Consider the following 25,344-nt stretch of genomic DNA (forward strand, 5'->3'; position numbering starts at 1 on the left):
TTTAAATGTGTATTTGTTCATGGCAAAATAGACTACTGAACATGTAGCATCCAAAGTAGTGCACTGCACAACACAGGACCAGAATACCTCAACTGCCACCTTCAGTTGCACCAACCCACCAGACACCTACACTCAGTCTCACTCTCATGCATGTGTGCAAACACACCCGGCATCTGGGAGGCCTAGCCTTCTCCTACATAGAACTCAAAAGATGAGACGACCTCCCTTCATACATTAGGGGCAATTCCTCGATTCTTGAATTCTGCAAGAGGACGAAGACCTGGCTCTTCAACTAAACCCCAGCAAGCAACCTGCATACCTGCGCCAGCTCCTGGACACCATTTGGGTGATATGTTGAACTCTACACATCCAAATAAAGAAATTCAACCCTTTTTTTCTTCCTAACGATTTTTGCAAAATGTGCCCTGTTGTTCGCCACTTTACTATGCAAATGCCAGTTTCGTGATTACTTCAGCTTCCTTCTTAACCCGGAGAAAAAATGTCCTCAACTCCACTGATAACGCTAGTTTCGGCTACGAAAAACAGACCATATTATTCTTGTAGTGAAAGAACTACATTGGCTACTTCCTGAAGGTAGGAGTAACCCAGTGCTTAATTTGTGCTTGTTGTTTCCAGTGCAGGGCACCAGCACTTATTTTTGAGGGCCAGCACTTTTTTTTTTACTGTGAGCAAATGACATGGGAAAGACAGAGGAAGAGAAAAACAAAAAAGCGTCACAAAGCGAGAAAGAAGAAAGCTGCAAGAGTGAGCTGAAGGGGAAGGGAGTGGCAGTAAATGGATTGAAGAGGCACGAGGTGGTTTCAAGATTACGCTGCCTCAGTATTCTGTGCTCGCACATTTAATTGCATCAGCCACGTGTTTAAGAGGGGCTTTGAGCACCGGCACATTTTAATTTACAGATTAAGCACTGAAGTAACCTAAGATATCATGCGATATAGCTAGAGCCATACATCTGCAGGGACCTGAATACCTTGTCAGCTCTCAAACTATGAGGGGAAGTAGAAATCTTAGAATACAAACAAGTGGCAAATCAAGCTTCTTCCAACGCAGCAGCACACTAGAATTCACTCTCAGTAAACTTGAGTTATGCATAATCACTGTTGCAGCTTCAGATAAAACGGAAAATGTACTTGAAGCTACATCCTGAGTAGATGTAGCCTCCCACTCTCCGCCCTCAATGCATGGACACCCTCCCAATCTTTGTTCCCACAGGTCACCCTCCTCCGCTTCTTGGCTCTCCACGCGCTGTTTAGCTGTTCCTCACTAAGTTTAGGTTTTGGACACTCGGTTTCTCTTCCTTCATTCTAAGTCCTGGATTCGCTCCAGAGCGACTTCGTGTTTGGCCAAATAACATGTAATGGTTAGTCTGTTGGCATGCATCGCTGGCTGTGCAAAAGTACCGCACTCTGGTAACCTCCAGTTGATTGTAAATCGAACGAGTTCGACAAGCCAAGAAGCCTCGTGGTTGTCTTGTAGTCTGAAATTCTAAAAGGGTCAGGAATGACGGTGACAATCACCCAGTGGTTGATGATTACCACAATGATACTTTAAACATCGAAAGGTGGTGGTGAAGTGTCTTTAGCTAGACACAGTAAAAAGTTAATCATACTGCACACAAAACACGATGCCTAAACGTAAGGTTTAAGGCGAGCAATGTGGCTGAAGCAAAGTGGCATTTTATAAAGACCGTGCCGCTTTGCCATCAAATTCTGGCAAAGTTATCCAGAGAGGTAAAGGCATTTAAATTGTACATGTGCACAAGGACGTCCTTATTCCAACGAGGTTGCAATAATATATAACCGAAATTCTCAGACTTTTTAAATATTAATTACATCCGAAACGTTTCTTCGCGCGAATTAAAAAAAAAAAAAAGTTTATTTTAATTTCAGCTCTGAAAACACAGCAGTTGAAGTAGTAAAGTGGGATATAACTAAGTTAAATGATACGCATAAACAAAGATTCAGCACACTGCCTTACCAGCTGGAATATCACACACTGCAAACAGTCCCACACGAGTGTTTCCATTGACTGTCCATTTCTGGGTTTCGCAATTAGGCTGGCAGCTGTGATTCATAAAACGAGAGTAATTCCCTTTGGGACCAGCATCGATTATACGATCCTGAAATAGCAAGCATTGAGTCAGTGAACAAGACACTCATGACAAATCAACTGAAAATCTAGAGCAGCGACGCAGTTATCCATGTAGTATGACCGGAAGCGGTCACTAGTGTAGATGGAAGAATTAGTTATGAGGCCAACAGGTCTGACCATGTCAAGCGCATGATTTGGTTAATTGTATGTTTATGTCACTGTAAGCATATGCCATAAAACCGTTAAAAGCATGGCGACGTTTAAAGGTAGCGCAATATGTATGCAATCATATCTGAATGAAACACAAGTATTGCTTATGATTTTAATGCAACAGTACAGAGGCTTCTTAGCAGGAATGTGTACTTAAAACAGCTGGAAAAATAATGTCGATGTACGCAGGAAAATATTATTCTTCTTGGAAGAATGTAGAAAGCTTAGAATTGCTGTAACTGAAAACAGCTTTAAACTGACAGGAATGGCTAAAATAATTTTAAAGGAAAAACAAACAAAAAAAAGATTAACAATGGAAAAAGCATTCGCAAAATGCTGTCCAGCCAGCCCTGGCACAGGCGCGCTTTTGTTCAGTGGGATGTTTACATGTGGTAAAGCAAAATGAGGTCACTGACGGTACAGGGCAGGCAATGGCTTACGCGGGTGGACCCACTGATTAATTCTGGGGTGGGCAAAAGCATAATGGGAATCACACTTGGAAGTGGATAATGAGGGCTGACCCAAAGTGCACACATATTTAAGTATTGTTTGCATAAATATATACTTGTGTTTTTTTTTCATTACATAAGGCAGTCGAATAAATCTAAACAGACTTTTGGCCAGACCCAAAATTAAACGGATGTAACAGCAGGAGATGAATAAAACTGCACCAATGGGAACCACCAGGTACCATTATCTGCAGCTTTCCCCTGAGCTGCACTCTTCGTGCTATGGCAGGATCCCTTTCTAAGTAGGACGCCCAAGACTACAGAAGAATCCCTCAAGCTCCCACATCACGTAGCAACGTAAAATTTCACTGTGTAGCTCAGGCTGTCGGCACAAAGCGCCATATGTACTAAAGCATTTTCCTGTAGACACAGAATGGGTAAAACCCTTTGATGCATCTGGCCCTAAATGCCTTTTGGCATGACCATAAAGTATTGTGTGTATGCACAGTGTCCTCCCCGTGCCTGCTGTATCATGCACCAGCCACCATTCTATGATGGCCAACGGCCCTCGATCATTTATTATAAACACATTATACATGCTGCTTACCATGCAGCACAAAGGAAGATTACTTTACAAAAGTGCGTTTGGCATGCTTTAAGTACTATGATAGTGTAGGTTTAGTTCACATAATGGACCTATTCCTACATGGAACATTATAGGTAAGAAGTCCAGTGACGTTACTGCAGCCTATGGAACATTATAGACTGACTCAGAAAGGCGCTCCTCTTCTTTCTGGGAGCTTGCTCGTTTCTCCAAAGGTAGGCCAGTGACTATGTGAAGCGTTTTGAAGATCATAAACATGCTGTGAATGTCTTCACCACCTCAGTCAAAATGTGTTCTCCAACACCTGATGGCCTCGTGCCCTTCGTCTTCCGAAGGTCGCACTGTATCTCCTCGATGTGTCACATGATACGTGTACATTGCGGTCACAGATGACACAGCTCAGGCTTAATCCACCCAAACGAATCCCTCACGGGTCCCCAGGCCCGCCTGTCCGAATCACTTCACCGCATCACCTTCTCTGTCCCCGGGGGCAAGATGCACGGGTGCCCTGGGGGCAGCGCGGGGTCCTGCGAGAAGAGATGTCTTGCCTAGTCTACACTGCCGCTCCAGGGAAGTGAACACCAGGCACAGGCGTAGAGGGGAGGCACGGCGCTGTGCGAGTCAGGGGCACAAGTCAGGTAGCAAGAAGTGTGCCTCAACTTAAGCTGCTGTTCGCCACTGAGCTCTTTGTACCTTGGCATATCTGGGATTCAGAGGAAAAGGGTTGTTATCAGAGAGAGCATGAACAATTTATAATAATTCGGACAAAGGGGGAAAAAACTAGACAGCGTGTGCAAAGGCACTTTACAATACGTCTCGAACAGCTGTTTGTTACTGCCATCAGCAGCATTCACATTTTTAATGTGACTATAATGTAAAGTAACCTGGGAGCAGGGGTGAGTGGGGGAACACATGACATTTCTACAGCTGCCAGAATGTGACCGAGAGGCATACTGTGCTTGAGATCCGAGGCCAGCGCGTTAAACTGCTAAGCTCTCCACACATCTGGGAAATGATTCCTAAAAACCTAGGCAGGTGAGGTGAATTGGACGCAAAAGATCACGTCACATGGTGTGCTGGGACCACCTGGACTTGTATAAAGCAACTCACTGGCGATGGACTCGCTTGCTGTGTGAACAAACATGCGTGTAAAGTGCCACACACAAGCGGAGGCTATTTATGTTGCCATGCCAGTTATTATTCCAACGACTGCTTGTGCCATCATAGCGGCGATCCCACTATACGTGCAGCATGTAAGCTCACTGTTGAAGGTACACTATACTGGCTCTTTGTGATGTCAGATCGGGCACACTACGCTCCAGAAACTGCTGAGGATGTCAAGGGAAGTGACAATCACCAAATGCCCCAAGGGGGACATATGCTTAGATCTCGGTTTTCATTTCGCAGACCTGTGCATTCCTCCACTTGTGCTCCCTGGGATTTACCGGTACCGTAAGACCCAGAAAGCACTGATTAGCTGAATAAAGGCCAGTCTGCCACATCTCCTATACCTGGTGTCAGGTGTTTTACTCACCGCCGGTGTCTAGCGAGTCCCAGCGGCGCCTCATCCAAGGAAGTTCTCACTGAGGGTCTGCGCTCACCACCCTCCCCAGAATTTTCTGAAGATCCGGTTGGAGAAACATGTGAAAGCCCCTATTAAAAAAATGCACCACGATGGGTGATCTTCCCAAAGAGGGCTGATACGAAAAACTGAAAGGGCAGATAAGTAACCTTTAATAGCGCCCAAGGTAAAGCCTTGCCGAGTCAAAGACAAAAACAAGCAAAAGTACAGCAGACAACTTAGTCTCTGGAAGAACAATCTGCTTTTCTGAGCACCAGGTGATGAACTTTGACCAAAGGCCAGAGTGGGTGGAATTCTAGGGAGGGTAATGAGCAGCCAAAATGACATCAACTCGCAATGAAATAACAAAACCTCTCAAATGCTCTAGAAATGGAGTAGATTATAGAGTTTTGGATGCACTATTCTGCACTGATGTTGGGACAACAGATCCTCGCAAAAGGAAGCCAAGAACAGACACAGAGGGTCACCAGACCCTCCTGGTCTAATCCAGTCTGCCTATCTTAATGGCTCTATTGGATCAGAGGCAGATATGCATACAGGAGGCCAGAATTCCTTAGAAGGTGGAAACAAATCTCCTATAGGACCTCCGAGGAAAAAGGTCTAGAATGCAAAATGTGGGAAATTGAGGGTTTCTCGGAGGTAGCAAAAAGATTGACCTAAAGCACGCCAAACTGGGCATCATCTGGATGCAGATGCCACGTGTGATCAGCAAGATGATGGTTGCTGAGCTTTCCCAAACGTTGTTGAGGTGTCCCCCCCTAGGTTACTCACTGTCAGGAGACAGTATGAAAGGTCCTGCCACGGACTTAGCCTTTAGACAGATGCCGAGGGCTCAATTCACTCAGCTTGTTGTAGTACTATATGGTGGTAATGAGGTCTGTCTACACCTGAATCAGCCTCACTTAATAAAATAAAGGCCTTGAGGCTAGATGCATGATATACAGTTCAAGATTGACATGATGCTGCAGCTTCACTGGACACCAGTGGCCTCTGATCTCCACGACGTCCAGGTGACGACAACAACTTAAACTGGATACATCCTTCTTCCACCAATACTTACGAAAAATAAGAACTGCATGCCATATGTACAGTTGGTGCCCGTTAGAACTGTCAGCCTTAGGGTTGTCTTCCCCTAAATCTTTTGCCTTCTCTCCTCTTGTTTTGCTGAATTCATTTCTGTTGGCCTTAGGACTCCCTGCATTTTACCACAGCTAACCAGTGCCAAAATGCTTGTGTTCAGTCTCTAAACATGGCAAAATTGGGTTACACCCAATTGACATATTTAATTTACCTATAAGTCCCTAGTAAAATTGTATTACATATACCTAAGGCTGGTAAATCAAAGGTTACCAGTGGGCCTGCAGCACTTATAGCGCCACATACTTAATTAGCCCTTTGAAGCACGTCTCAAACCTGCCACTGCAGCCTGTGTGTAGTTTTAAACTGCTAATTCAACCTAGCAAAAAATAACCTTTTGGCAAGTGTAAAACTACCTTTTTAATACATATGTCACCTCCTAGGGCAGGGGACCAATTGTTATTAAACAGTTGGACATGTACTTTTCAGTTTTACATGTCCTGGGAGACAAAACCCACTCACATTTATGTTTCTCACTACTGTGAGGCACTACATGAGTTGACATTGGGTTAACTCATTACATTTAATAAGTGATAACTTATTTGTGAATAGGTAGAACATCATGATTGGTGTCTGATTAATTTTTATATAAACTCCTCTTTAATTGTCAAGTCGGATTCCAAGTCAATTCAGAAATTGCAACTTTTAGAAATTTGGCATTTTCTTGTCCTAACCATTTGGTGTTATATCCTGAATCACACGACCAGGTGTACTTGGCCTTTGAGTATTCCTCTTGGACAGTAACTAAAAGGGAGATTTTCACGATGGGAGTGTAGTGCCCAGCCTCACTTGCCCTTCAAAGGAGCTACTTCATCACACACACACAAAGAACTTTACACTAGCCTTTTGTCACTCCAGACATCCTGGGACCAGCCAGGAGATAGTGTCTTGCTAGAGATTTTCGACTTACAAAACAAAGTCCGGATGTGGAAATCTTCACTGCAACTTTGTCCAACGACTCCCTGATGACGTCTTCTCCTAGGACATCGCTGGCTACTTACCCCGCTGTACTTTAACTTTTCAGACATTTTTCTTCAAAAATTATTCTAAGTGCATAAAGTAAGCATAGACCTGGCCCAATGTACTTTATGCATCCCAACAAAGCCCCACTGCGGATGGCCATAATGTTCAACTGTGCCCCAGTCTAGCGTGACTATATGTATGGGGTTGGTGCTATTTTTTCCACTTTAAAAAAATCATAACAATGGGTCTATTGCTTGGAATTGGTCATTTTTATATCAATTTACTAAATGTTACACAATTTAACTAACTTAGTGTAGGATTTTTCTTGAATTGTTTTCACTTCATTACTGTTTAAGTACTGCATGAATATTTTACACATTGCCTCTAATTTAACCCTAACTGCTTTCGTATCAAGCTAACAGGGTTAAGCATAGGTTAACTTAGTAACGTTTGTGGTTCATCCTGACCAGGATTGCGGCTGTTTGAGAAGGGTTCACATCCACCTCAACCCAATTTCTCAGTGTCCAACATCCATTACTGAAGGTCATAGGTCTTATCGCAGATCTGATTCCTGTCTCTGATGCAAATTCAATACTTGGCTCCTTGCAGGGTCAGTATGTGCTGGTTAGCATGGGGATTCAGGATGCTAAGAAACCAAGCAGTCTAAGAACCATCAAGGCTTGGACTGTATGTCTCATCTGAAACAGCAGGATCATAGCCTAAAAGTCCTGGACTATGCAGTTGTCTGGGTCACTATCTCAAGAGAGGATCAATAAAGGGACGATTCAAAGGCGGCTAAAAGATGGTACATGGACTCCTTGATGATAAATTCCAGAGTAGAAAGTAACACCACTGCTATCATAAGGTGTTTTGAGACCAGCTAAGGCCAGACTGCCTTCAACATTGTCGAGAGATGGGAATACCTAGATTTCTAACAGGCCAAGGAAGATGGACCGCTACTGCAGGCATGACCTTTGTAAGGACCCAAGGGTCAGGCCGAAAAGGTAGAATGGTGATTTAAAAGTGGTCCAAAGCACAGATACTTCCGGTGTATCTTCAGCACTGGCAACCAAAGTATACATCCTGCATGTCTAAGGACACTACCCAAGTCTCAGCTTCCAAGGCTAGTGGAAACCGAGTGTCAGCGTTTAACAGCTTCTTGAGGAACAAGATCCAAAATCTGTTTAAGGCCCTTCCTAATTGGAGACTAGGGGGGGCCTTTCTCCACCTCAGGTGAGATCACATACTACCATTCACCTCACCAAGGGTATCATTTTAAGGACACATACTTGCTCAAAAAAACTGTTCACTGGCACTGGCTCTGCAAATACAGTCTTATCCCCATACCCATATGCTGCAAGTGAGTTATGGGGCCAAGGCTGAAAGTCCAGCCCTGCACACCAAGTGTACAAAATGTAGATATAGGTTTTCCAACATGAAATCTGAGAGAAAGTGCACAACCAAAGTACTTTACCCAGAGAACTCTTTTGCACGGCTGAAGTCCCTACCAAGTAAACTCTTGGAGGTCAGTGGTAGAGTAGGGGGATGGGGGTATGGCAAAGAGGATTACAGACCATGTATACTTTTTAAAGGGTTCCAACAATAGGAAAATACAATGCAAGGACAGCCCAGAAAAAAAAACCAATGTACGGAAATATGATTTTAAATGGAAAATTGAAAACAAAAAAGAAACTTGCAAAAGTTGCTTCAGCGTTCGCATGTGCTTGTTACCGGCTTTCAATGCTATGGAAATAGTAGGGGATCACAGGGACAACTTGTGATTTTCCATGATGCTCACTCCTTCTATGGTTAATAACTTCACAATATTAGAATGAGGACCCAGCAGTATCAAGAGCCAAGAAGGTGATGTGCATATCCTCAACACATCACTAAAGCTGAAAATCTCAGATCTATGTTGTATTGACCTTTGCAGTGCCATATGCACTAGAAAGAGACACCCCCAAAGAAATACACAAAATAATCTTGCTCCTATTCTTACATACACTGTCATGGTAACAAGTCAGGAACGTTTGTTTAGAGCAATTTGTTTAAAAACAAATGATCTCAATACAAATGATCAAGTTTCTTGTTTGGTGAATTAAAACTTCGTTTATGACCATCATTCTATTTTCAATGTCAGAATACAATTAGAGTGCTCAGTCAAGACTATCATTTGACCAGGCACTGTCGAGAACTCACTGTCGGAAAGTAGGATCTTTCTTACATGGTTGCCCCCACTTTTTGCTTGGTGTCAGAGTTTTGACTGTAGTACACTAGGATCCTGCTAACCAGGAGCCCAGTGTCGATGTTCTCTCGCCCTAAATATTGTTGGTTAGTACTTTTTACATCCCACAATTGGCATACTGGTTTACCCCTGTAAGTCCCTAGTATATGGTACTTAGGTGCCCAGGGCACTGGTACACTAGGGGTTCCTCATGGTCTACAGGCCTGCCATTCCAGCCTGTGTGAAGTACAAGTTACTTACCTTCGGTAACAATATATCTGGTAGAGACATGTTCTACTTGCAGATTCCTTACCTTTGAATTCCTGAGGCATCAGTCTGGACCTAGACATTTTTCTTCGAGCAGTACTTCTGTGTGCCGTCAGGTGGCGTCTGTCGACTCCGCGGGCGTCGTGGTCACCGTGATGATGCTGCTGTCGTATATAAGCGCCTCCCCAGCGCGCTGTCAGTTTTTCACGCCTTTCCACGCAAGTAGCGCGGAGTCATGAAGAACACAGAGTGGTGCACCAAAACTAGGGCCCTTAAAGGGAAGTTCCTGTCCATAGAAATCAGTTCTCACTGCAGGGAGGATGGGCGGGTCGATAAGGAATCTGCAACTAGAATATGTCTCTACCAGATAAATCGTTACCTAAGGTAAGTAACTTGTACATCCAATAGAGACATCTAGTTGCAGATTCCTTACCTTTGACTAGATACTCAAGCAATACCATCCCCAGTGGTGGGCTGCAAAACAAGATCACACCAAAGAGTCCTGCAAGACCGAACGGCCAAAGTAGCCGTCCCTGCGGACCTGACTCTCCAGGCAGTAGTGTTTGGTAAAAGTCTGTAGAGATGCCCACGTTGCTGCCTGACAGATGTCCAGGACTGGAACGCCCCATGCTATTGTTGTGGTAGCAGTAGTAGCTCTGGTGGAGTGGGCACGTAAACCTTCTGGAGGTTGCTTCTTAGCCAGAGCACAGTCTTCCCCTTCTTTGCAACCACATATCCCACAAAGAGTTGATTGTCCACCCGGAAGTCTCTGGTGCGATCAAGGTAGGACGCCATCGCTCTTTTTGGGTCTAGATGGTGGAGTCTCTCCTCTTCATGTGAGAGATGTGGGGGTGCATAAAAGGTAGGCAAGTGATGGACTGCCCGACATGGAAGGGTGTCACTACTTTAGGTAGAAAAGAAGCCCTTGTGGAAAGGACCACTTTGTCAGGATGTATTGCCAGGAAAGGTGGTTTACATGAGAGCCTGGAGCTCACTTACTCTGCGGGCAGAGGTAATGACAACTAAGAAGGCAGTTTTGATGGTCAAGAGCCGTGAATGGTAGTTGTGAAGCGGCTTGAACGGGGCACAGATAAGGTATGTTAATACTAGGTTCAGAACCCATTGGGGCATGATGAATGGGATAGGAGAAAATAGATGCGTGGCCTTTAAAAACCTCCCAACAAAGGAAGATATGAATAAAGAAGGTTAATCTGGCAACCTCAAGAAAGCAGAGATAGAGAGATATCCCTTAAGGGTGCCCAGGGTGGAGCCCTGTTGGGCAAGGGAAAGAATAAAGAGAACCTGAGAGAGAGGAGCAGATAGAGGATCGACAGACTTGTCGATGCACAATGCCACAAATTATTTCCAACGACATGCGTATACGGTTTTGGTTGAGGGACGCCAGGCTGCCAAGATACCGTTACAGTGTTCGGGTGGCAGGTCAAAAGACATCAGCTGTTGCCGCTCAATCTCCACTCAAGGAGGCGAAGGGGGACAGGTTTGGGTGGATGACCCTCCACTGATGCGGTGATAGAAGATCCTTCCGCAGAGGCACTCTGAATGGAGGAGCTATGGCCATGCTCCTCCATTCTGAGCTCATGATACCAGACTCTTCGTGCCTAGTCCAGAACCACCAGGATTACTTGGGCCCTGTCTTGCCTGATCTTCAGAACTCTAGGCAGAAGTGGTCTGGGTAGAAAGGCGTCCAGGAGGCCCGAGTTCCACTCGTGACGAAAAGCGTTGCTGAGTGAATGCTGCCTTGGAAACTCCAACGCGCAAAACAACTTACATTGCGCGTTCTCTCCAGAGGCAAACAAGTCTAACCAAGGTTCTCCCCACTGAAGGAAGAGACCTTGCGCCACCTCTGGATGGAGATGCCATTCGTGATCGACCACGCATCATGGGCTGAGTTAGTCAGCCCTGGCGTTCAGGGAGCCCGCCAGGTGTTGAAGCACCAGGTAAATGCCCTGATGTTCCAGCCAAGTCCAGAGGTGAAGAGCCTCTTGACAAAAGGGTCCACAACGCCACTACGCCTTGTTTGTTGCAGTACCACATGGCAGTGGTGTTGTCTGTGAACACCTGCACTGCTTTCCCTTTGAGAGGGGGAAGAAATGCTTTTAATGCAAGTCGAATCGCTCAGAGCTCCAGATGATTGATATGGAGCCTAGTTTCACCAGAGGCCTCTGATCTCCGCCTCTCCCATGTGGCCGCCCCATCCCAAGAGTGACGCATCTGTCACTACTGTAAGAGCTGGTTGGGGAAAGGAGAGGAATCTGCCTTTGACCCAATCCTGATTCATTAATCACCACTGTAGGGCTCTTGCAGTTTTCGTCTGAGATTCCCCTGATGCTGCACACCCACTGGAACTTCAGGTCCCACTGCAGAGCCCGCATGTGCCATCTGGCCTTTTGAACTAGCAGGATGCAGTAGGCCATGAGACCCAGCAGCCTCAGAGAGTCATTCTCACTGAAATCCAGGATAGAGGCTGAAACATCGGTATCATAGCCCGAAAATCCTGGACTCGCTTTTCGGGAGGATATGCCCGAAACTGCACTGTATCCAGAACAGCTCCAATGAAAGGGAGCGTCTGAGATGGAGTCAGGTGTGACTTCTGCACGTTGATTGTGAACCCCAGCGAATGCAAAAGGTTTGTTGTAGTCTGGGGGTGGAAGACTACTAACTGGGGCGAGTTCACCTTCAACAGCCAATCATCGGGATAGGGGAAGACTGGAACCCCTAACCTGCGCAGATGAGCTGCCACCACTACCATCACTTTCATGAACATCCATGGGGCACTGGTAAGGCCAAAAGGGAACACAGTGAACTGAAAGTGCTCGAGACCTACCACCAATCATAGGTAATGTCAGTGGGCTGGCAAGACGGGGATGTGGAAGTATGCATCTTGCACGTCCAACGCTGCAATCCAGTTTTCTGGGTCCAGGGCAGATAGGACCTGAGCCAATGTCAACATCTTGAACTTCTTCTTGAGGAAGAGATTGAGGGACCGAAGATCTAATATAGGATAAAGACCCTTGTCCTTTTTCGGCACCAGAAACCACAACCTACTTCTGGCAGAGGGACCCTCTCTATAGCTCCTTTGGCCAAAAGGGCTTGGACTTCCTCGCGGAGAAGTGCCACATGATCCTCCGATATGCGATTGTATGAAAGTGGCATGGCTGGAGATGTCTCGAGGGGAATGGAGTAGCCCCTTCGGACGATCTGGGGAACCCACTTCTCCGAGATAATGGATTGCCATTGAGGCAGGTGATGGCAAATCCTACCACCAACTAGTTCCTGGTTTACCTGCGGACCAGGAAGGCTTGGAGACTGAGGAGGGGGGCGGGAGTAGACTGGGCAACCAGCTAGCTCCCTGATCTCCGGGGGCGTGGGATCCCGCATCTGCAGCCACGCAGGGGCTGTACAGCATGCGCAGGTCGTTGGCCAGTGGGGTAAGAACGCAGTTGGGTGCCCCTTCCGTAGCCACAAAAGGGGCGAAAGGTAGACTGATGGGGTCTACGAGCAGGCACGAGGCGATGGGGCCAGGCCGTGGCTCGGGAATTCTTGAAGCGATTGAGCGCCAAGTCCGCCTGGTCTCCAAAGAGACGTGTGCCATCAAAGGGCATGTCCATCAGTGGTTGCTGGACATTCCTTTGAGAAGCCAGATGTTCTCAGCCAGACGTGACATCTCAATGAGACAGTTGATGCAACCGATCTTCCCAGAGAGTCGGTCGTATCCAGTCCACAGCGAATCATGAACTTTGCTGCGTCCCTTCCATCTGTCACAGCTTGGGAAAGAACAGTTCGGGCCTCCTCCGGAACTCTAGGCAGCACCTGCACGACCGTATCCCAGAAAGTATGGGAATAGCTGCCCAAAAGGCATGCGGTGTTCACAGACCGTAGTGCTAGACTGTTGGAAGATCTTCTCCAAGTTGTCCAGTCTTTTGGAGCCCCTATCCGGGGGTGCAACAGGGAATTCTCCAGATGAAGATGAAGCCTGGATGACAAGGCTCTCTGGCGTGGGGTGTTGGGTGAGGAATTGTGGGTCTGTTGGCACAGGCTGATGGCAGCAAGCAATCGTCCCATTTACAGAAGCCCCTGTGCTGGGTCTGGACCAAGTACCCAAAAGGACGTCCGTCAGTGCCTCATTATAGGGAAGAAGGGGTTCTGATGTGGAAGACCCCGGTTGAAGCACATCAGTTAGGATGTGTAGGAAGTTGGCTCTGTATGTGCTATTTCAAAGTAAGGAATAGCATGCACAGAGTCCAAGGGTTCCCCTTAGAGGTAAGATAGTGGCAAAAAGAGATAATACTAATGCTCTATTTTGTGGTAGTGTGGTCGAGCAGTAGGCTTATCAAAGGAGTAGTGTTAAGCATTTGTTGTACGTACACACAGGCAATAAATGAGGAACACACACTCTGAGACAAATCCAGCCAATAGGTTTTGTTATAGAAAAATATCTTTTCTTAGTTTATTTTAAGAACCACAGGTTCAAATTCTACATGTAATATCTAATTTGAAAGGTATTGCAGGTAAGTACTTTAGGAACTTTGAATCATTACATTAGCCTGTATACTTTTTACATAAAACACAATAAGCTGTTTTAAAAGTGGACACTTAGAGCAATTTTCACAGTTCCTGGGGGAGGTAAAGTATTGTTAAGTTTCACAGGTAAGTAAGTCACTTACAGGTTTCAGTTCTTGGTCCAAGGTAGCCCACCGTTGTGGGTTCAGAGCAACCCCAAAGTTACCACACCAGCAGCTCAGGGCCGGTCAGGTGCAGAGGTCAAAGAGGTGCCCAAAACACATAGGCTTCAATGGAGAGAAGGGGGTGCCCCGGTTCCAGTCTGCCAGCAGGTAAGTACCCGCGTCTTCGGAGGGCAGACCAGGGGGGTTTTGTAGGGCACCGGGGGGGGGACACAAGTCAGCACAAAAAGTACACCCTCAGCAGCGCGGGGGCAGCCGGGTGCAGTGTGCAAACACGCGTCGGGTTTTCAATGGTTTCCTATGAGAGACCAAGGGATCTCTTCAGCGTTGCAGGCAAGGGGGGGGGGCTCCTCGGGGTAGCCACCACCTGGGCAAGGGAGAGGGCCTCCTGGGGGTCACTCCTGCACAGGAGTTCCGTTCCTTTAGGTGCTGGGGGCTGCGGGTGCAGGGTCTTTTCCAGCCGTCGGGAAATGGAGTTCAGGCAGTCGCGGTCAGGGGGAGCCTCGGGATTCCCTCTGCAGGCGTCGCTGTGGGGGCTCAGGGGGGACAACTTTGGTTACTCGCGGTCTTGGAGTCGCTGGAGAGTCCTCCCTGAGGTGTTGGTTCTCCACCAGTCGAGTCGGGGTCGCCGGGTGCAGTGTTGAAAGTCTCACGCTTCTTGCGGGGAGTTGCAGGGGTCTTTAAATCTGCTCCTTGAAACAAAGTTGCAGTTCTTTTGGAGCAGTGCCGCTGTCCTCGGGAGTTTCTTGTCTTTCTTGAAGCAGGGCAGTCCTCAGAGGTCGCTGGTCCCTTGGAAAGCGTCGCTGGAGCAGGTTTCTTTGGAAGGCAGGAGACAGGCCGGTAAGTCTGGGGCCAAAGCAGTTGGTGTCTTCTGTTCTTCCTCTGCAGGGGTTTTTCAGCTCAGCAGTCCTCTTCTTGTTAGTTGCAGGAATCTAAATTCTTAGGTTCAGGGGAGCCCTTAAATACTAAATTTAAGGGCGTGTTTAGGTCTGGGGGGTTAGTAGCCAATGGCTACTAGCCCTGAGGGTGGGTACACCCTCTTTGTGCCTCCTCCCAAGGGGAGGGGGTCACATCCCTAATCCTATTGGGGAATCCTCCATCTGCAAGATGGAGGATTTCTAAAAGTTAGAGTCACTTCAGCTCAGGACACCTTAGGGGCTGTCCTGACTGGTCAGTGACTCCTCCTTGTTTTTCTCATTATTTTCTTCGGCCTTGCCGCCAAAAGTGGGGGCCGTGGCCGGAGGGGGCGGGCAACTCCACTAGCTGGAGTGTCCTGCTGTGCTGGCACAAAGGGGTGAGCCTTTGAGGCTCACCGCCAGGTGTGACAGCTCCCGCCTGGGGGAGGTGTTAGCAGCTCCACCCAGTGCAGGCTTTGTTACTGGCCTCAGAGTGACAAAGGCACTCTCCCCATGGGGCCAGCAACATGTCTCGGTTGTGGCAGGCTGCTGGAACCAGTCAGCCTACACAGATAGTCGGTTAAGGTTTCAGGGGGCACCTCTAAGGTGCCCTCTGGGGTGTAGTTTACAATAAAATGTACACTGGCATCAGTGTGCATTTATTGTGCTGAGAAGTTTGATACCAAACTTCCCAGTTTTCAGTGTAGCCATTATGGTGCTGTGGAGTTCGTGTAAAACAGACTCCCAGACCATATACTCTTATGGCTACCCTGCACTTACAATGTCTAAGGTATTGCTTAGACACTGTAGGGGCCCAGTGCTCATGCACTGGTGCCCTCACCTATGGTATAGTGCACCCTGCCTTAGGGCTGTAAGGCCTACTAGAGGGGTGACTTATCTATACCTGCATAGGCAGTGAGAGGCTGGCATGGCACCCTGAGGGGAGTGCCATGTCGACTTACTCGTTTTGCTCTCACCAGCACACACAAGCTGGCAAGCAGTGTGTCTGTGCTGAGTGAGGGGTCTCCAGGGTGGCATAAGACATGCTGCAGCCCTTAGAGACCTTCCTTGGCATCAGGGCCCTTGGTACCAGGGGTACCACTTACAAGGGACTTATCTGGATGCCAGGGGGTGTCAATTGTGGATACAAAAGTACAGATTAGGGAAAGAACACTGGTGCTGGGGCCTGGTTAGCAGGCCTCAGCACACTTTCAATTCACAACATAGCATCAGCAAAGGCAAAAAGTCAGGGGGTAACCATGCCAAGGAGGCATTTCCTTACAGGATGTTAGGCCTAACCTCCACAGAAGGTAGCTCAAGGTCCAAGACCTCAGCTGCCCTTCTCACCACCATGGAGTATGTGGCACCCTCCTCCATAGCCATGGTAGGGTGAGAGAGCATACCAGTGTAAGGCGGGGCGTCTAGACCATCGGCATCACCCAAATCCTGTATGCAGTCCATTTGGGGGTCAAGCTGGTATTCTAAAGGGTCCAGCGTCCCCGCTAAACTCTCCCCGTATCAATATCCGTAAGCATAACTGTCTGGATCAACCCTGGGCCCAGGACAGCCTTTAGAGAATGGAATCTGAGTTGAGCGACATCGTTCCAGCTCGTCAGGTAGGAGAATAGAATCGATTGTGGGCCCAACCGACGTTGGGAGCGTTGGCGTCTGACGCAACACCAGGGAAGCTCGCTGTGGCACGATGGATTGGAGAGTGGATCCACAGGAGCCCTCCGGAGCCGTGGCCGAAGCAGACTACTATGAGCCCGTGCGGGCCCCCATTAGAGTCCCCGAGGGCACCGAAGGGGAGTTGGACTACCCAAAAATGAGGCGCATTGCCTCATACAACTCTGAGCTGGACTGGGGTAGCTCCAGTTCCCAGGAAGTCGGGGAAGTGCGGGGCAGACCCCGAAGGTGGCTCCGAGGACAGAGCCAAAGAGCGCAGAGGCTCTTCCCGTGCCGCATCATCCGAGCGATGGGAACGCTGATTCAGTGGTGGTGACTTCGCGACCAGTCTCAAGACCTTCCTCTTGAACTAGACCGTGAGCACCACTGAGTCTAGTGTCGGACCGCCATTAGCTTTGGGGACCGCTCTCCCAAAGCTTTTAGGTTCATGGCCCGATACTGTGAGCAGGACTTGGGGTCGTGATCGCGCTCCAGGCACCAAAGACACATGAGGTGCGGATCCGTCACTGACATCATTTGGTGACAGGAATCACAGAGCTTAAAACCGGTCTTGCAGGACATCCCCTGACACATCCACGTCAAAAATAGTTAGACAAAAATGTCGCCTTAGTCAAAAAGTGACTGAGGTAGCTCTCCCAGATCTGTGCGTAGGCTGGCATGAAAAGAAAAGCACTGACGTCAGCGCACCGGGGTGGCACCTATATATGACCGCGATGTCATCATGGTGACCACAACACCCGCGTAGTCGACCGACGCCACCTGACGGCACGCAGAGGTACTGCTCGAAGAAAAATCTCCAGATCCAGACTGACGCTTGGGGAATTCAATGGTAAGGAATCTGCAACTAGAAGTCTCTATCAGATACCTTATATCGCGGTCACTGCACTTCTACCCCTAAGGTAGGCCCATCAGCCCAAAGGCAGGGTGCATGGTTCTGAGTGTGAGGGTAGCCCTGCACGAGCAGAGGTGCCCCAACAAACCCCAGACTCCATTTTCTGGGCTTTTCAAGTACAGGGAAGCCATTTTATGGTAAGTAGTGGAGACTGGTCATCCCAAGATGTCCAACTACATAATGGTTTCACTGAACCTAGTCATGTTTGGTATGAAAAATGTTGGAATCGTGCACCTAAACCGGTTCCAGTGTTAGTTGCATGATACCATGCACTTTTGGGGTTCCTTGTCTGCCAGTGCAGCTTTGCAGGGTCTGCTTTCAAGCCAGTGTTCCTGCTGAGACTAGACATTGTTCTGCCCTTCTGTTGCTGAGTTTAACTCAGGCAGGGGAAGGCAGAACAAAGGATTTCCTGTGGAGAAGTAGTGTTACCACCTCTCCTTTAGAAATAGGTGTTTCTGGGTTAAGTTGGGGGGTGCTCCTGAATGCCACCAGACTACTTTGAATGGCACTTTGTGCTCTCCTTGCAAAACGTGTTTCTTCCAGTGCAGGAGCCCACAGGCTCCCGCTGTCAACACCAGGGCAGTGCACGCTCTATTGGCGACTAGAATGCAAAAACCCAGCACTCTCAAAACAATGTAATTTATGCATTGTGCTGATATGTTGTTGTTTAACCTTTTGCATTGCAGAGTTTAATCCTGAAGACTTATTTTTAATGTGTTTACAAATACTGTTCATTTGCAATGTATTGCTGCAGGCTTTCAGAGTGTGTTAGGGTGTGGTCCCTTTCCAGGGCCTTCCAGAGACTTTCCCTGCAGCATGCCTGGGTGTGGTTGTGGGCTGGGCCAAGACCCTATAAAAAGGGAGCCAGCCCAGCTCCAAGTGCTCACTATTCAGAGGTCCCGGTGCAGAGCAGCAGCTTCTTCCTGAGCTCCTGCCCCGGCGGCCTATTTGGATCTTTCAGTCTTCTGTCCTTCATCCTTCATTGGTGATCATTGTTCCAGGCGGTAAGACGGTGGTTGGATTGTCCCGACACAGTTATCGAGAATTTTTATATTCTTGGTTTAATTCTTTAATGAGTAACAGATTACTTGCACGCTACAATTTCTTGACATTTATACGGTAGTTTACAAATAGGCAAGACGCGTGATTTGTTTCATAAAGGTTTGACTTTGTTATTCATTGCGTGCTACCATTTCTTGACATTTGCATGGTGGCTTAAGAATCCGCAAGACGCACGATTCGTTTTATGGTGTTTAAACATTGTTGTCCATTGCGCGCTACTATTTCTTGGTATTTACATGGTGGCTTAAGAATCGGCAAAAGCAGCGCGATTCGTTTCACTGTACTTTGATCTTGTTATTCATTGTGAGCTGTTATTTCTTGACATTTACATCGTGTTTTACGAATCGACAAGACGCGCGATCCGTTTACTGATGATTTGACTTTGATATTCATGGCGTGCTACCATTTCTTGGTATTTTACATGGTGACACTCGAATCGGCAAGACGCACAATTCTCTCCTCGAGTTTAATGTTGTTTATTGTATGCCACTATTCTAAGATATTTGTTATGTAATATTCGAGTTGACAAGTTATGTGATTTGTTTCCTGAATCCATATTGTGTTATTCATGGTGCACAATCCTTTTATAGCGTTTACTTTATATCTGCAATATGCGCAATTTGTGTTGAAACATTTTAAGAGTACACAGAAGGCCAGAGTTTCTAGATGCAATATTGTATGGTCCTAATATGCATTCTCAAATCAGGATTTATATGACTGGTTTAAAATTTAGTCAGAATGTTTTTCTGATTCTCATGTCAAGGAAAGTAATTGAATAAGAAAGTTTTCATTTAATTCATCTTGATTCCCTTACAGGTATCCGGCCATCTTGAAACTTAGTTATTTTAAACTTAATTCTTAGATTGTTCATGTTTTCAGAATGACTGGGATTGGAATCATAGTCTAGTATTGATTTCAAGAGATATAATTTTCACATTGTGTGTTCTGGCCTTTTTCTTACCGCGGGCCTCCTTCCCGGCTGTTCCCTTCCTGGTCCCCTCTTCCCCTCTTGGACTCTGTGGTTTGTCTGTCTGAGTCTTGGAGCTGTTCGGTAGTGGACGTGCGCGGACTCCGAGGATCTGGTGACTGACACCCACTCTGGTGCAAAATACACAAGGGACAGAGGAGTGACCATGCCCGTGTCCAGTTCCTCCCCTAGGAAGGTGACCAGGGCTCTGCCAGGTGGCAACCTGAAACTGCCATCTTCGAAACAAGATGAGCAGAGGCCTCTGGGACCATCTGACTGATCAGTTCAGAAGAGTAGCGTCCCTGACCCCCCCATTCCCGATATATGGGTCATCACAGTAGTCGTCCAACCCCCTTCCTGGGTTACTTATGAGCTTCCTTGAGGAGGGGACCCCAGACCCGTCTACCAGATTCGTCTTCAAGATTCTTCTGCGACCTGTACATGGGATCCTACTGCTGGACTTCACCGGGAACCAAGACAACAATGCAACTGGTAGGAGGGCCCCTAGTGCAACTTTGTCCCCTAGCATTGCAAGGATTCAGCAACTTCCGTGGCCGTGCATCCTCCAAAGTCAAAAGAACTCTACCAGCTCCAAGGACATCCAGAAGGAATCTCCCTTGGAGTGAAGGAGTCCCTCCCCTGCAACCGTGTGTATCCTGCTGTCCCACGGACTCCTCAAGGTTATGCAACACAAGTGACAGTTCTGTGGCTCTCCAGAGGTCTGACCTGTCTTCTTTGCAACTAGTGAAGTCAGTGGTCTCTCGTTGGAGCTGCGGGAACGGAACCACTGAGCACTGTGTCTGTCATTGCCAAGGCTTGTTGGCACTTCAGTCCGAAGACCTCCTAGCTCCAAAAAGTCCCAGCCTCAAGCATCACACATCTCCAAGACAGACATCCTTCCTGCAACGTGGGCATCTATCTTCTTTGTGCTGCTAAGGCCTCCGTGCGACTCACTGTGCCCGCTGCCAGAGGGTCCTTCTAGGGTCTCCATCAATTCCTCCGGGCTCTCCTCACTGCTGAGGGCTGGGCCTGACTTACCTGTGAAGGCTGAGTTCCTTGGACCTTGCTGGTCCCATCCATTGCAACTCTTCCTGCATTATTCTTCTTGCATTTGCCAAGGCTTGTTAGTGGCCCTGCTGGTCACTGACCCCTCTGCAATTTGATGACCAGCATGGGATAAGCTCGCTGAGGACTCCTGGGATCCTTCTGCATTGCCTGGACGTCGCAGCTACTTCTCGACGACAACCGCCCAACAGAGAAGTATGACCAAGAAGGGTGGGCAGTGCCATCATGCACCCCCTGGGCAAATCTGGCTGGTTTGACTGTCCCCTCTTTCCTCAAGTACTCCTTGTCCAGAATCCACACCTGGGTTCCACCGACCTGGTCCATGGGTCACTGCAGCAGCTGGATAGCCGAGATCGCCCACTGACCTCAACTGGAAGTTCAGACAACTTTCCCCTTATGCACCTGGGTCCCCTTGTGTAGGTACGCTACTTCTCTGTGTATCCACAGGTAGGCGCACTCTTGAACCTTCCTTACTCCAATGGGTTTCCTCGGGGTCCTCTGGGAAGGGTCCTTCTGCAACCTTTTCCCAACTGCAACTATCCCATGTTATCCTATGGACACTGAGGCTAATTAACACCTCTGCATATGGGCTTCTGAGGAAAACTTGCTATTTACCTCTGGTGTTTTAGTACTTACCCAGTCCTTAGGACCCTTGAGTATAAGTCTTGCCTTCGGTTAGGTCTGTGCCTATCTCCGGTTAGGTGATATACCAAAGTTAGTTTAGTGATTGTGTGTTAATAAATAATACTCTATTTTTTCTAACACTTCGTGTGGTTCTTTCTCGTGTGTGAATCACTGACAGACTCTGTGGTTATTGCAATTGCTTAACACCCCCCCTGATAAGCTTTAGCTGCGCTCCACAGCTACCCTTTGTTTTTTAGAAACCACTTACATTATCACTAAGGGTTGCCTGGACTCAGTGCAGGGTGCCTCACATATAGGTGTACACTATATACTGAGCCAGCCTCCTATGCACGGTTCTCTCCTAGGCACAAAAGAAAGGGCCCGTCACCAAGCAGATACAAAAACACAACATGTTTTGTTGTCATTCCATCCAGATGGAATGACTGACCACGCACCAACATTTCAACCATAGTGTAACAGGACACATTCAGAAAACATACACAAACAGTGCTTTCAATAGCATAAAGTACAGATTATCAATTTTACGAGTTAAGCACACTCTAAAAAGGCTGAAAATGTAATTCCCAATTATTATTAGCACGACATTAAAATGTGAAAAGGCTGACATTTACAAACTTAAGTGAACAAATGCACGAACACTAAATAAGCATGAGAAGCTCTCAAACTATAAAAGTCTAAAATAAACACCACAGATGTAAAATATTATATTGTCAACAACTGGTCACATCACAACTCAGGAACTCAACTACAGACATAAATTGCCATTATTAATAATAAAATACAGAGTTAAGTCACACAATTTCATCACGATCACTTGGATTTTGCACACTTTCTGCATTAAGAACTGCACATTTGAAGATGTGAGCTTTTGTTTAATTGCGTGAGCACTTCCAACATAATTAAATAAACAGATTAAATTGGTTTAAGACTGTCACAGGATATTGTCTGGTCCCACCCAAGGGGTTTTGGGTTGGTGCATGAAACAATAATGGTTACTCAAATATACCCTTCGCCAATAAATTCTCAAAAATATTTAAGATCTGGGCAATACCATCGCAGGAAAGTTGGAAGATATACCAAGTGGCCCATAGTACAAGTCTCTACTACACATAGAGAACACAGAAATGGGCAGAGAAAAAAAAGGCAAAACTTTTCATGGATTACAATATTTAAAGACATCTCAAATAAAGAAGCTTATTCTAGTTTTCTCGCAAAAATAAAGAATTCCACACTACTGTTAGCCATTTTCAAATAGGACTGGTAAGAGCTTTAAATAAAAAGTTACTTACCTTCAGTAACCTTATTTGGTAGAGGCTCTATCTAGCCGCAGAACCTTAGAATTATCCCCACGCATCAGACTGGATATGGAAACTTTGTGAACAGTATCACTGCATGTTGGTAAGTGGCGTCATCCGCGCTGGAAGTGACGTGTGCTGTGCCTCTATAGGTACTACCCCATCACGCTGATGGCAGTTTGTTTTCTAAACGTTCCACGTCAGAAGCACCGAGCCATGAGGAGTAGCGATCACTGGTGTGTGAAACTAGGGCCCTGAAAGGGGAACAGCCCTGAATCTGTAAATTCGTTTGCAGAGCCAGGAGAATGGGTAGGTTGTAAGGATTCTGCAGCTATATAAAGTCTCTACCAAATGCGAACCCTGCGGACCCGACTGTCCAAGCAGCAGTGCTTGGTAACTGTGTGCAGAGATTCCCACACTGCTGCCTGGCAGAGAGCCAGGACTGAGTCTGCGTACTAAAGAAGTGGTTGCAGTTTTGGCTCTAGTTGAATGAGCACAGATCCAATCTACCCCTTTCTGAACTCCGATATACTTTATGAAGAGTTTGTTGTCCAACTCTTTTTGCAGTTAAGATAGAACAACAATGCTCTTTTTGGCTCCAGCCGGTGGAGTCTGAGGACCGACAGATATGCTTAACAGCTCAGGATATCAGGCTCTCAGACTCCAGTCTGGAGCCACAAGAATGACTTGGGCCAGGACGTTCCTGATAACTCTGGGCAGAAGTGATATTGGCGAAAAGGTGTACAGGAGGACATAGCTCCACTCCAGCAGAAAAGCATCTCCGAGCGAGAGCTGCCTTGGAAACTACAGGGCGCAGAACTGCTGAACTTGTGCGTTCTCTGCAGTGCAAAACAGATGTAACCAAGGATCTCCCCATTACAGAGAGACCTTGCACTACCTCCAGTTGGAGACACCATTTATGATCCGCTAGGCATCACCTGCTGAGTTAATCCGCAATGGTATTTAGAGTGTCTATCAACCACCATGGAAATGCCCTGACATTCCAGCCATGTCCACAGGTGCAGGGTCTCCTGAGAGACTGTCCACAACTTCAACCCGCCCCGTTTGTTGCAGTAACACACAGAGGTGGTGTTGTTCGTAAACACCTGAAGTAGCCTTCCCTTGATGATTACAAAGGCTTTAAATGCCAGTCAGATCGTGCAGAGCTCCAACAAGTTGATGTGGAGTCCGCATTATGCCTCAGACCGGGGTCCTCTGATTTCCACCTTTCCCAGATGGCCATCTGTCACTACCGTCAGAATTGGTTAGGAAAGAGAGAAGTCTGTCACTGACCCAACTGTGGTCTCTTAGCCACCTCTGCAGATCATCTGCAGTGTCCTCCAAGATCAGAGAGATTCCATTAATGTTGTGCCTACTGAAACTTTAGATCCCACTGCATAGCCCGCATATGCCGACGGACATGTCACTAGCAGGATGCAAGAGGCCATAACCCAAATATCCTGAACTTGCTGTTCAGGAGGATAAGCCTGAAAATGCACTGTGTCCAGAACATCTCTGATGGAAGGGAGCATTTTAGAAGGCATCAGGTGTGACCTCAGCACGTTGACAGTGAGTGCAGGAGGTCTTTCAGTCTGGAGGTGGGAGAGGACCGCCTGGGGCAAGCCCACATTCAGCAGCCAGTTGACGAGATAGGGAAAAGGTACCCCTGATCCCCGCAGATGAGCTACAACCACGGCCCTCACCTTGGCGAACACCTGAAGGGTGCTGGTAAGGCCAAAGGGAAGCACAGCAAACTAAATGCTCGTGGCCTAACATGACCACAGGTAATGTCTGTCAACAGGCAGGGCAGGAATGTGGATGTGTACGTCCTGCAAGTCCAATGCTACCATCCAGCCTCTCAGGTCCAAAGCAGACAGGACTTGTGCAAGCATTTTGAAATTCTCAGTTTTCAGGAAATTGAGAAGGCGTGGGTCTAGAAGAGGACCATGGCCTCAGTCGTCCTTGGGCACCAGAAAGTAGCAGGAATAACAACCACAACTTACTTCTGATGCCGGCACAGACATACTATGGATACCTTGGCCAGGAGAGCCACTACTTTCTGACTGAGTAGAGAGATGTGGGCCTCTGTTGGCCTGTTTCAAGTGGGTGGCATGGGTGGAGTAGTCATGAAGGGGAGGGAGTTGCCCCATTGGACAATCTAGAGACCCCAGCGATGGGATATTATTGACCTCCATTGGTGCAGGTGTTGGTGTACCTCGCTTCCCACTGGCTACTTGCTGGAAGCCTCTGCTGTGTCCACGAAAGGAGTGAAATGTGGACTTGGGTTGGCAAGCGGCCATGGAAAAGGCCCAAAGATTAGGCTGTAGCTTATCTGTCCTTCGAGCGCTCTAGCACAGAGTCCACCTTGTCTCCGAAGAGTCAGGAGCAATCAAAGGGAATGTCCATGAGCAAGGCCTGGACATCCCCCGTAAAGCCAGTGGTTCTCAACCAGGCGTGGGGCACCTAAGGGCTAAAGACTGAGATCACTCTTTTTAGTGAATCAGTCATATCCAGCCCACAGCATATGGAGAGCTCAGCTGTGTCCCGCCTGTCAACAATAGCTTGGGAGAGTATGACTCTGGCCT

The 25,344-nt window shown here is 47.4% G+C and overlaps 1 protein-coding gene across 1 annotated transcript in view; it reads right to left on the reverse strand.

Moving 5' to 3' along the window:
* The window catches only part of NSD2 (nuclear receptor binding SET domain protein 2), a 504,567-nt gene that overhangs the window by 98,868 nt on the left and 380,355 nt on the right, over positions 1-25,344 (reverse strand). Inside the window, exon 20 of the mRNA XM_069203845.1 lies at positions 1,999-2,140. Within this exon, the coding sequence (XP_069059946.1) occupies positions 1,999-2,140 (142 nt within the window). The remainder of the gene's footprint in view (positions 1-1,998; positions 2,141-25,344) is intronic.

Source organism: Pleurodeles waltl, chromosome 1_2, assembly GCF_031143425.1.
Source record: "Pleurodeles waltl isolate 20211129_DDA chromosome 1_2, aPleWal1.hap1.20221129, whole genome shotgun sequence".
NCBI classification, from domain to species: Eukaryota; Metazoa; Chordata; class Amphibia; order Caudata; family Salamandridae; genus Pleurodeles; species Pleurodeles waltl.